Source organism: Chiloscyllium plagiosum, chromosome 41, assembly GCF_004010195.1.
Source record: "Chiloscyllium plagiosum isolate BGI_BamShark_2017 chromosome 41, ASM401019v2, whole genome shotgun sequence".
NCBI lineage: Eukaryota > Metazoa > Chordata > Chondrichthyes > Orectolobiformes > Hemiscylliidae > Chiloscyllium > Chiloscyllium plagiosum.
The window spans coordinates 8,858,340-8,870,662 of NC_057750.1; the positions used below are offsets into that span (position 1 = coordinate 8,858,340).

A 12,323-nucleotide genomic window follows, 5' to 3' on the forward strand; every position below is an offset into this window, starting at 1 on the left:
CAACTGGCTTCAACTCCAAGTATCAACTTTTCTTTACACACACGAATATGGCAAACCAACATGTTCTTCATGAAGGGCAATTACAAAAACGCAACAAACACAAGCCCAGAGTTTTACAACAGGCAATGTTCCTCTCCTGTATATATTTATAAAACCTTCTTTATTCACCTCCATCACTGTAGAAAACATAGCTGGGTTTTAATCGTCAGAACGTTTGAGCATAGCAAGCACGGCAAGGGGAGTTCAGAGTTAAGCTCAAGTTCCTTTTCAATGAGTTGACTTTGGTTTGAGTCTGGCTCAGGCTGAGCCTGCTGTAACCTAGGAAACTAATCTCAACTGCATCGGGTTCAGACGAGTGGAGCGTGCTGCAGCTGGTGAGAACTCAAGTCAGATCAGGTCGAGCTGAGGGCAGCTCCATATGGTGGGATTAGATGGGAATTTCTAGTAAAGTTGTAAAACAGTACTGTATGGAATAAAGTCATACAGGACACTACACATCGGGGAGCAGCACAGTTCTGTAGAACTTTGGCATACTTATTGACAAACCTCTCGAATTTCAACTCACATTAGCTCAAACTTGGTATCCTGACCAAGGTCCAGCACTTGATGTATTGCTCTACTGGGGAAAGCATTAGGGACAGATAAATGATAGGGCAAGACCGTAATCAAGAAGCATCACACAATAGTTCAATTGTTGATGTTCCCTACCTGGGAAGGAATATAACTGCTCTATGACCAAGGGTCAGAAACAAATGAGGACATTAAGTTAAAGGTGACCTTGGAAAGAACGGGAAGGACATTTACAAAACAATCAGTGAATGTGCAAACAATACAGGCAAAATGTAGTCAGTACATATATCCCCAATCTCAAAGATGACCTTGGATTGAGGCGGAGGGAATTACTACCACAGTCAAGTTCAATCCTGCTGTTTGCAAACTGAGGACACAGCGCATAGTGATCAGGTGCAGGAACTCCAGCTCACAGTACAGACTAACTGTTCAGACAAGAGTTGATAGGTCCTTGGTTCTGCCTGATTAATAGTTCATGAATCTACTAATTGGGAGTGCAAATGTATTTACAGCTCCAACCTACTGTTCACTGCTGTCTCAGAACCCATGCAGGCCATGCTGTTATTGTGGTAGAGTCTTGAGAGAAATTGCCTGATAAATGAAATCTCAATGATGGAGGGTGTTTTTTCCAGGGCGGGGGTATTTGGGAGACTATTTGGATTGATACATCGAGGGCTAATGCAACATGACCATTGCATCAAAGTAACAACCATTACAAAACTTCCTTTGAAACACGAGCCTGTTACTCAATCCGCAAGCAGGATTATTATTCAAGGAACAATCAGGCTCACGTTGAAGTCTGAAAGGAACTTACAGCAATGTCAATTCTTGGCCCGGTTGGGATGGATGGGTGGGGAGGGACAGACAGATAGAGAGAGATGTATGATAGGTGATGCAACAGCTCTCAAAGCAAAAGCTGGACCCAAATCTGCCACTTTGCACAGCCTGAAGCTGCTCTGGTCCCAGTGGACAGAATCTTCCTATCAGCTTTGGGCTCAACAACTTGATGAGTCAAGATTTACTCAGTCAGTTGCTTTCGTGGCGAAGAGCATTTGGTTAACGCTCCAAGGTTTAACAACACAGTAAAAGGAGTTACAAACATTGCATTAGCTGTAGGGTATCAAGGTGACTTCCTTTTAAATGCATTAAATATTTAGACTGGGTTACCAAAGCATTTGACCAGCTGGCATTTTATGAGGGGGAATGAGGCGGCATTGGAAAGGGATTCACCTCCAATGACCCAGACAGGAAATGAGTGGTGGTAGGGTTTAACACCCTGATACCAGAACAGCAACAGGATCTGAACTTCTAGCTTCCGTTTGTAACCAAATCAGGAAAGGAAGACAATACAACACAGGAGGGGGGTGAAGATGGGCACTCCCCTCACCTGAGTTCTCTGCTCAAACTGCAACCCTCTCCACGAATACCTGCCTCCAAGTCGGAAACACTCTTTTTCCCCATCCCACAAAAAAAGGTGGGAATCTGGAACACTATCCTCCCAAGGCTGTGGATGCTGGGTCAATCAAAACCAAAGAGTGACTATCAGATTTTTGTTGCGTAGAAGTTTGGAGGGATGTGGAGCAAAGGCAACTAAATAGATCTACAGTATGGGCTAGCTACAATCTAACGGCATTGTGAAGCAGGGTTGAGGGGAAGAGTGGAGTATCTCCGGCTCTGTATTCTCCTAAGCTCCCTCACGAGGCACGGAGAGGGTAATGGAGTGAGGCAGAAGTAAAGGGAATACCGAGAGACCGGCTGCAAAACTCTCCAGAGAAAATGCACTGTTACTCCTACATATAAGTCAAGTGGGATGTCAGGAGACAATCAAGATAGCTTGAGGTGAGGGAAGGAGTATTGTAGATTAGGAGGCAGATAACTAAAACACAAACCAGAACAGGCTTTGGTGATTGAAATAAGAGCAAACGGACCAGTCATCCAGTGCAAAAAGGATGTGTTGACCAACACTGGACACAGACTGGGACCAAATGAACATGTACCTGGTTAAGAAAGTTAAATTAAAAGTTACATTGAGCCAGTAGCATTATGGTTATGTTATATGGGAAATTATGGATTCTATATACAAAAGCCACTTTTGAATAATCAACATACTCAGTGGCAGTGATGAATACAGTCTATTGCACAGAGTCGGCCAATATGCTATGAATTGACTATCACTTCACAAACAAAAAGCCCAACAAGAGAGATCAACTGTTTCACATCATCTCATGTGCACTTTCAACTTTGTTTTATAAAGCAGAAATTATACGTTCCTCTTTGCACCCTGTGTAGTTACGTGGCTAGGAAGGTCAACTGAAAGGAATACAGTTATATAAAACATTGGAATTGTAAGGATAGCTCACTAAACAGGCAGATGACACACATTATATTGTACAGGTAGGAGCTCTGGATCATTAGACCTCAAGGCAAGGCACCAACCCCCAGAAAAATAAGCCAAGGCCAGTGCTTCATCCTCTGGTTCTAAAGTTTCCATCAAACTGATTGAGTTGTAGCACTATTGAAGAGAAGAAAATGAAGTCAGAGGCATTGATACGTAAACTGGAAAAGCTTCCTTTCTCAAACTCTCAAGCTTCTGAAACACTTCTAAAATGTAGTAAATAAATAATAATGTACATACATGCATTAACATATTTAATAATTAATCATGCTGTATTAATGTATTTGCATAACTATGTAACAGGCAACAAGTATTTAATGTATGACTCTACAACATCCTAAAACATGGTTGGGCCAACATTTACTGCTCATCCGCCTTGAGAAGGTGGAGAGTTGCCTTCTTGAACCGCTGCAGTCCATTTGGTACAGGTACACCCAGAGTGGTGTTAGCAACATCAATACTGCTCCCTCTACACTGTCCCCATTACTCCATGACAGGTACAGCACTGGGCTAGATACCCAGAGTAAAGTACCCTCTATTCTTTTAAAATTAAAGTGTAAATAAATCTCCCGCAATACTGACTCCATCAAACTCTCCCAGGACAGAGGCAGAAGCATAGAGTCACAGAACCTTACAGTGTGGAAGCAGAGAATTTGACCCATCAAGTCTGCACTGGCCATCTGAAGAGTATCCCATCCAGACACACTCCCCTACCCTATCCCTGTAACCTTGCATTTCCTATGGCTAATTCACCTAACCTGGACACTAGGGGCAATTTAACATGGCCAATCCACGTAACCTGTATATATTTGGACTGTGGGAGGAAACTGGAGCACTCAGAGGAAACCCAACAGCATGAGGATAGATACAGAATAGAGTTCTGTCTACACTATCCCCAAACACTTGCAGGTCAGTAGCAATGTGGGATTAGATACACAGAATAAACTGCTTCACAATGTTCACAAATGTGTCTCAGCTTCAACTTCAGAACAAGCCACCTGTTATTTAATCTTCATTTCTGTCAGTTGTTATTTCAATCTGACTTGCATTGGTGGGCTCAGTGCAATAGACTATTTCTCCACCATATTCAATAACAAAATTACACCATCTTCCCTTCTGGCTCTCAAAAATGATAATTCGCTCCACAATAGTGATTTTGTGCTGTTGGGGGACACAGACACAGGAACTTCACACATGACCCCTATGAGTGGGTTGAAAGATGGCACCCCATGAACCATTTCAGGATTTAAATCCAGCTTTCTGACAAAGTGCCAAAGTACAGGAGATGACCATTCAACGCCAGAGTTTGATCTGCCTTTAGGCAATTGGTTATTTCCACCTACCTTCATATCATTCTGTAACAAAAGCCCATCAATCTCAGTTTGCAATTGTAAAATGACCCACTCGTCCAGTTTCTTTATTTGGGACCGTGGTGGGGAGCAGTGTTCAGATTTTCATTATCCTTTAATGTGAAGACTTGCTTTCTTACATTATCCCTGCACTGAATGGTTTAAGTCTAAGGTTACGGCCTTTTGCTGAAAGGAAATGGGTTTCTTTGTATCATCCCCGGTGGCTCAGTGGTTAGCACTTCTGCCTCACAGCGCCAGGACCCGGATTCAATTCCTGTCTCGGACAACTGTCTGCGTGGAGTTTGTACATTCTCCTAGTGTCTGTGTGGGTTTCCTCCGGGTGCTCCTGTTTCCTCCCACAGTCTAAAGATGTGCAGGTCAGGTGAATTGGCCATGCTAAATTGCCCGTAGTGTTAGGGGTAAATGTAGGGGGAATAGGTCTGGGACGGTTGCTCTTCAGAGGGTTGGTGTGGATTTATTGGGCCGTAGGGCCTGTTTCCACACTGTAGGGAATCTAATCTAGTCCCATTACATCATCTTAGCTAATTCAGTTTAAGTTCGTAGGCTTCTATACTCACAGGTACTCAAGGCTAGTCTGTGTAATCTGTTTAACAATTTAACCTCACTAGTAGCCAGTCCCACTCTTGTGATCCCCCATGCTGAGAGAAGTCTTTACCAAGTGCTTAGTAAACTCACCTCCTTTCTTGTGAGCTCTGCAGCATCAGGTCCCTGCCACTGTGCCTAGCAGTTGCACTGTTGTTTGTTTTGTGTCTGCATACCTCTAGGCTGCCGCAGTTGACGTAACGAGGCATCACCATATTGGATTCCTGAGCCCATGCGCTCAGGGTCAAGCTCACCTGGAGGTTTGCAAAAACAGAAAAGATTGGTTTTCTCTTCCTCCTCTTTTAGAGAGTTGTTGTGTTCACCACACAGAACATGTGTAAACAACCTGATCAACTCCAGCACAAACGAATGGGGTAACTGGCCTTTAACAGAGAAATAGACAACTACAAGCTCAACTTGGACACACGTGGGTTAAATGTATCACCCAACAGAATAGGTCCACTAGCTATGCAGAGTTAGTTATTTTCAGACTACGTAGTAGTTGGGCATCTGGTCACAGTGTTGCTGGGCTAGAAAGGGTCAGTGCTCTCATTCCTCAAACAGAAATAGAAGTTGGAGAAACTCAGCTGGTCTGGCAGCACCTGGAGAAAGAAAGCAGAGTTAATGTTGAGTCAGAAGTGACTCCTCCAAACCAACTGGTCGCAGAACTGGATTATGCGACCAAACGATACATGCACATGTGATCCTCTGTGTTAGTTCTCTTACTTAGTAAGATGCGAAGGAATGGTCACTTGTTGGGTTCAGTCAATTTTCAGTGACAGGAGGCGTTTATGGAACTGAAGATGACTGCATAGCAGCACGAGAATCGACTCATTTCCAATGCTTTCTGACAGTTAGCAAACCAGAATAGCTGGACAGCAGACCCAGAGGAGTAATCATCCAGGTAAACTAATCCTGATGACGCCAATATACCAAGAATAGTGAGGAGACCCCCAAGGCTCTGAACCTCACCAAAACATCACCCCTTTAACAACCTAACAATATGGTGCATCAGAAACAAGACAGTTCCATCACCTTGCTGGTTTGTTAAATACAATTAAAGGGCATTTGTGTTTATACCGCATCCTCATCCCCCCAACTTTGAAAGATCTAATCGCCTATTTATTTTAAATTCATAATCATCACTCGTGCCTTTCAAACCATGTCTGACATTCACCCACTGAAGGAAATATTATGACCGGTGAAAAAATGTTTGAACAAAGATAGATCTTATGAACTATTTCAAGACTGGAAGGATAAGAGAGAAACCAAATGTAGGAAGTGAAGTGAATCAAGAATGCAAGAAAACCCAGACACAGAATTCCTCAATGGCCTCACTCCACTATCACAAGGATGAGAATTTTAAAATTAAGCTTGCCAATGGAGGTTAGCAAGCACAGAGGACAAAGTAAAGTTAGGATGTGGGCAGATTTTTGGCTGAGCTCAAGTTTAGAGGATAGAAGATGGTAAGCCAGACAGGAAATCGGTGGAACCTCCGTTTCACATGAATTACCCTGAATCACAGTGCCATGGAGCCATTTTGCCACTGTGTTTGGAGAGCAAGGATGTGGTGGGATTGCACCACTGTTTCAAGATAGTACAACTGCATTTTTAACAAGTCACTACAACTGGAAGACCTAGCCTGAAGTCTCACCAAAAATTAAGAACCTCTCTATTTTTATTAAGGGTTCAGCTGGAGAAAAGCAAGTGAAGTCTTTTACCATGCAAGATCTGGATCAGACGTAATGGGAGCAGGAGAGACAATATCAGTAGTCAGATACAGTATACACACTATAAATGGTTACTAGTCAGGAAGCACATCCAGATTATTTACACCTGGATATCAGGTGACATTTGACTGCAAAGCTTGCCATGATTGAACAACATACCAACATCTGGCATCTGATCTAACAAGAAAAGAACGACCACTTTTGAGTAAGTGTGGTCCATCACTGCTGTTGTGGTCCATCACTGGTGGTGGTGGAATCAGAGATAACTGATTTATCAGCAGGTTAAAATAAAGAGAAAAAAAAATGTCATTAAGTTATTTTACCTGATTCGATTTTATTTAAAATGGTCCGAGCACACTTCAGAAATGCTTCTTCCACGTTTTCTCCAGTCAGCGCACTGGTTTCCAGAAACATCAGCTCTGCATCAGGAAAAACAAACAACCTTGAGAGTCAGAGTCATACAGCAAGGAAACAGACCCCATGCTCCACCCAGCCCTGACACTTTCTCCAAAGGTTCTGTGCACACAGCTGGTACCAATGTATCTGAAAACTCCTTCAATTCGGGGAGATGATGGTTTCAATGTAATTGGATTAGCAATCCAGAGACCCAGGCTAATAAGAACACAAACAGGAGCAAGAGGAGGCCATTCAACCCATCAAGTCTACTTCATCATTCACTGAGATCATGGCTGATCTCCCAGCACCATTCTCCCGCACTATCTCCATTTCCCTCAATGTTTTTAAGATGATGAAATCTATTGATTTCAGTCTTGAATATTCTCAATAATAGACTTTGTACAGCACAGAATTCCAAAGATGCACAACCAGTGAAGAAATCTCATTCATTCTCAAACGACATGTCCCTTATTCCGAGATTGTGCCCCTGATTTGAGACATCCCCAGGCAGGAGAAGCATCCTTCCCAAATCAACATTGCTAAATCCTGTAAGACATTTGTACATTAGAACGGTGTTTGAATGAGGCCACCTCACTCTTCCAGATGCCAAAGAACAAAGAATATCCTTACCTGACCCACCTTGGATCTTATACATTCCAGGAGAAAGTGAGGTCTGCAGATGCTGGAGATCAAAGTTGAAACTTTATTGCTGGAACAGCACAGCAGGTCAGGCAGCATCCAGGGAACAGGAGATTCGACGTTTCGGGCACAGGGCCTGAAGAAGGGCCTGTGCCCGAAACGTCGAATCTCCTGTTCCCTGGATGCTGCCTGACCTGCTGTGCTGTTCCAGCAATAAAGTTTCAACTCTTATACATTCCAATCTAGCTCTCCCAATTACAGCAGAAACGAGCAGAGACTGTCTAAACTATCCTCATAAATCACCTGCTCATTCCAAGTATCCATCTCAAAGATGCAGAAAGCCAGTGCAGACAATTGAAGGCTGCATGTAGCCATTTTACAGTAGTAATTCAATAATGGACTATCAACATCTTTCACTGATTTCTGTTTACCTCTGCAATCTGCAGAATTACAGGATGGCCCAATGGCTCAGTGGTTAGCACTGCTGCCTCACAGCACCAGGAACCCGGGTTTAATTCCACCTTCAGGCGACTGTTTGTGTGCAGTTTGCACATTCTCCCAGTGTCTGCGTGGGTTTCCTCCGGGTGCTCCGGTTTCCTCCCACGGTCCAAAGATGTACAGGTTAGGCAAATTGGCCATGCTAAATTATGGGTTAGGGTCATTAGTCAGGGTAAATGTAGAGTAATAGGATAGGTGAATGGGTCCAGTTGAGATACTCTTCGGAGGGTCGGTGTGGACGTGTTGGGCCAAAGGGCCTGTTTCCACACTGTAGGGATTCTATGATCTATGATTCCTCTGTTTTGAGGCATTTTATCACATCCATAGTTCCCCTTTATTTACTTTGCTAGCTAGATTAGATTCCCTACAGTATGGAAACAGGCCCTTCAGCCCAACCAGTCCACACTAACCCTCCGAAGAGTAACCCAACCAGACTCATTTCCCTCTGACTAATGCACCTAACACTACGGGAAATTTAGCATGGCCAATCCACCCTAACCTGCACGTCTTTGGACTGTGGGAGGAAACCAGAGCACCCGGAGGAAACCCACGCAGAATGTGCAAACTCCACACAGACAGTCGCCCGAGGCTAGAATCGAACCCAGGACCCTGGTGCTGTGAGGCAGCAGTGCTAACCACTGTGCCACCATGCCACCTCTCCTCCAAAAACTCCAAGAAGTTTGTTGAACTTGATTTCCATTTCATAATCCCCTGCTGACTCTTGCCAACCTTACCATTTTTATCTTTTTGTTGTGGTTCTAGCATTTTCCTGACAACTGATGCCAGACTAATGGGGTCTGCATTTCCCTGCTTCCACATGGTTGTCACCTTCAAAGCTGCTGGCATCGCTCCAACAAGTCTACAGAGCTTTGAATAATGTTCTGGGGGGCATGGTCTTAAATCTTTTCGTAGCAGCTGGAGAATTTTAAATTTAGTTAATAAATTTGGAATTGAAAATTAGCCTTGGTAATGGTAACCATAAAAACTGTCGATTGTTATAAAAAACCCATCTGGTTTATTTGGGGAAGGACATCAGCTGTTCAGACTCATTTGGTCTACATGGGAATCCAGAAACTGCCCAGTCAGTCATACAGTTCACAAGGGGCAATCAGGGATAGGAAACGGATACTGGCTTTGCTGGCAATCCTCACATCCTATTAAAACAAATTCCCAAAGAAACAATTCACACACAGATGCAAACTGGCTAATGTTTCACTGAACATAGTGGTTTGACTTCTGGGACTGAAAGGTGCTTCTTCATAGGGCGATAAAGATTTAGTTTTTACTCACTGTGTGCCTCCTGGTGGCAGGCTTGCACAGGGCTGAGGAGATGAATGCCTGGAATGGCAGCCTCCACTGTCATCCATTCAGCTCATGGTACAAGTTCTGGTCTATCAAATTCATAGAAACATACATCTCCTCTCTCTCTTTGGTTTCACAAGGATCTGCATATCAATACTCTTCACCTACGTACCCAATTCTCTTTTGATAGACACTATTTCCATCACCCTTTCAGGCAGTGCGTTGGGGAATAGTCCCTGGGCCAGAGGAAAACCAAAGGGATTGGTGGCTAACATCCAGACTGGTATGGTCAAGGATTTGGAGATCATGGACCCAACATCATATTTAGATCTCCGTTCTTAAACCAGCTACCATAACCAACGCCTATATCCCTAGATTAGCAAAACTTAAAACTCAAAGACAGGGTGCAGATTTTGTTCCTTTATTGGGATGGCAGCTTTGGTCATGTATTTATTTTTCCTCCCCCACCTGATCAGGAATTTTCCAGTGCTCCCATGTTCTACTCCTGATCTGAGCCAGGACAAAAACAAATGCTTTGAACAGATGCTATAAAATAACCATCATGATTACAAACCCCCAACAGATCAGTAGTTAATAACTGATGCTGGAACGGTGACTTTGTGGACACAGAATAAAGCCAGGATAAAGCTCAACTGTGATGCTTGCAACCATTGAAGAATGTCCTTTGGGTAGAGTTCTTGCGTGAGAAAGGATGAAAATCAGGGGCTGGGATAGAACAAAATTTGATCCTTACAAAAGCTTTTCTGCTCTGTTACAGGTTCCTCCAAATGGCAGGTTTTGGCTTAGCCAGATTAAAGCCATCCTGACTGATACAGGGTAAAACCAAAAACAAAGTGTTCAGCTTGACCGGGTAGATAGTTACCATTTTCTTGTGCAAAGCGAGACGCCTCCAAGAACGTGACCTCTCGATCTGCATCCAAGTCCTTCTTGTTCCCACAGAGAATGATCACGATATTGGGACTGGCAAGCGTCCGGGCGTCTGTCAGCCAGTTTGTGAGTGCGTTGTAGGTCTCCCGGCTTCACAGGAGGAAACAAAGGCCATCAGTTACATTAGCAGAATAGCAGAACACCGAGTGCCTGAACGGCCTCGTCTTTTTCCCCCTCTACTTTACAAGTGTGGAATCACTGTTTAACTTCACCAGTTCAGAAAAGGTCAGCGCAGATGCCAGGACAACTGGTCTATTTTGTTCACCTTTCTACTAAAACCAACAGTCTTGCCATCACAGCACTTAACTTCAATATTTCCAATGCTGCATCAATACTGTAGCTGGAAGGCCGCTCCATAAGCAGTTCACTGTGAAACGCTTCAAGCCAACAGTTTGAGAAGTTTGCTTTTAATCAGTTTCTCAACCATTTACCCTACACCTGAGACTCAATTTAGCCATAACACTACAACTCCATTTCTCAGCACTGATTAGCATCACAATTTCTATAAAGTCCTCAAAGTTTATGAGTCTGAGGTTTCCTAGCCTGCATTTCACCATTCATTATATGAACACAATAAGTCAAGTCTTCTGAACCTCTCTTTGCTGCACCTATAGCCAGGATATTCCTAGAATGCCTTGGTGACCACTACCATGTACAGGACTTCAGATAAGTCATAACTGGAGTCTGTATAGACTCAATAGGAGCTCCTTGGACCTACAGCTCAAAGTATCTTAGAATGTTTTATTCCCTTCAAGATGTCATACAAGTGAGCTAGTACAACTTGACTGATGGAATCGAAAACAAACCAGTTCAATCAGTAATATGACAGTCTGGAGGTGATTTGGGAGCAAAGGGAACGATGGGCAAGGAAGATAAATATAAGCTGAGAGTGGTCATGTTTGTTAATTTGATTGGAAACAAAGTATTTTCCAAGAGTTATCATGAAATAGACAAAGTTGAAAACACTCAGGTCAGATAGCATGTATAGAAAGAAACAGTGAACATTTCATGCCAACAGCCATCAAAATTGCAACCCTCTCTCCACAGATGCTGCCTGACAAAAGTAATTTCGTTTTAACTGCAATGGCAGTATTTTACGTCTACCATAGTTCTGGTTATTCAAATTATGCTTCAGTATATAATGATTTAAACAATCCTTTTATACACAATGAAGTTTTGTCAAGAATGGGAACAAGTTCAGGGAACAGGAGATGTTACTATTGTATAGCTGACAGCAGGACTGCAGTGCATTTGGCAGGTTTGAGTGAACAGTGCTTTTTTTTAAAATAAAATAAAAATATGTAAAGCACCTACATGTACTATGTCAGAAACAGAATTCAACTAGGTATCTGAAGAAACTTTAGGCAGACTAAACTCATATTTTACAAACGCCGCATAAAGTGGTGCCACAGAGGTCAGTCATTATAACAGATGATTTAAATTGGTGTCTAGCAGCAAAATACTACTCAGATACTCTCCAGTCTCAAAGAGAAGAGGAGGCTGTTTGATATGGGTCAGAGTACAGTTTTGCACTAAGAGGGCAGGAATAATTCTTTAGATTACTTAGTGTGGAAACAGGCCCTTCGGCCCAACAAGTCCACACCGACCCTCCGAAGAGCAACTCACCCAGACCCATTCCCCTACGCTTACTCCTTCACCTAATACTACGGGCAATTTTAGCATGGCTAATTCACCTAATCTGCACATTTCTGGACCCATGCAGACAAGGGGAGAATGTGCAAACTCCACACAGTTGCCTGAGGCGGGAATTGAAGCCAGGTCTCTGGCGCTGCGAGGCAGCAGTGCTAACCATGCCATTACCCATTGATTCTTGAAAGAACAATGGACATTTCAGTGAAAATGGCCCCAAAGGCAAAGGAACCAAGAATAATT

General features: G+C 43.2%; 1 protein-coding gene across 1 annotated transcript in view; it reads right to left on the reverse strand.

The window, feature by feature from the left end:
- Positions 1-444: 444 nt before the first annotated feature.
- The window catches only part of rab4b (RAB4B, member RAS oncogene family), a 38,030-nt gene continuing 26,151 nt past the window's right edge, over positions 445-12,323 (reverse strand). Inside the window, exons 5-8 of the mRNA XM_043680894.1 lie at positions 10,366-10,520; positions 6,971-7,066; positions 5,011-5,171; positions 445-3,082 (exon numbers count right to left, since the gene is read on the reverse strand). Coding sequence (XP_043536829.1) covers positions 5,056-5,171; positions 6,971-7,066; positions 10,366-10,520 — 367 coding nt within the window. The 3' untranslated portion in view covers positions 445-3,082; positions 5,011-5,055. The remainder of the gene's footprint in view (positions 3,083-5,010; positions 5,172-6,970; positions 7,067-10,365; positions 10,521-12,323) is intronic.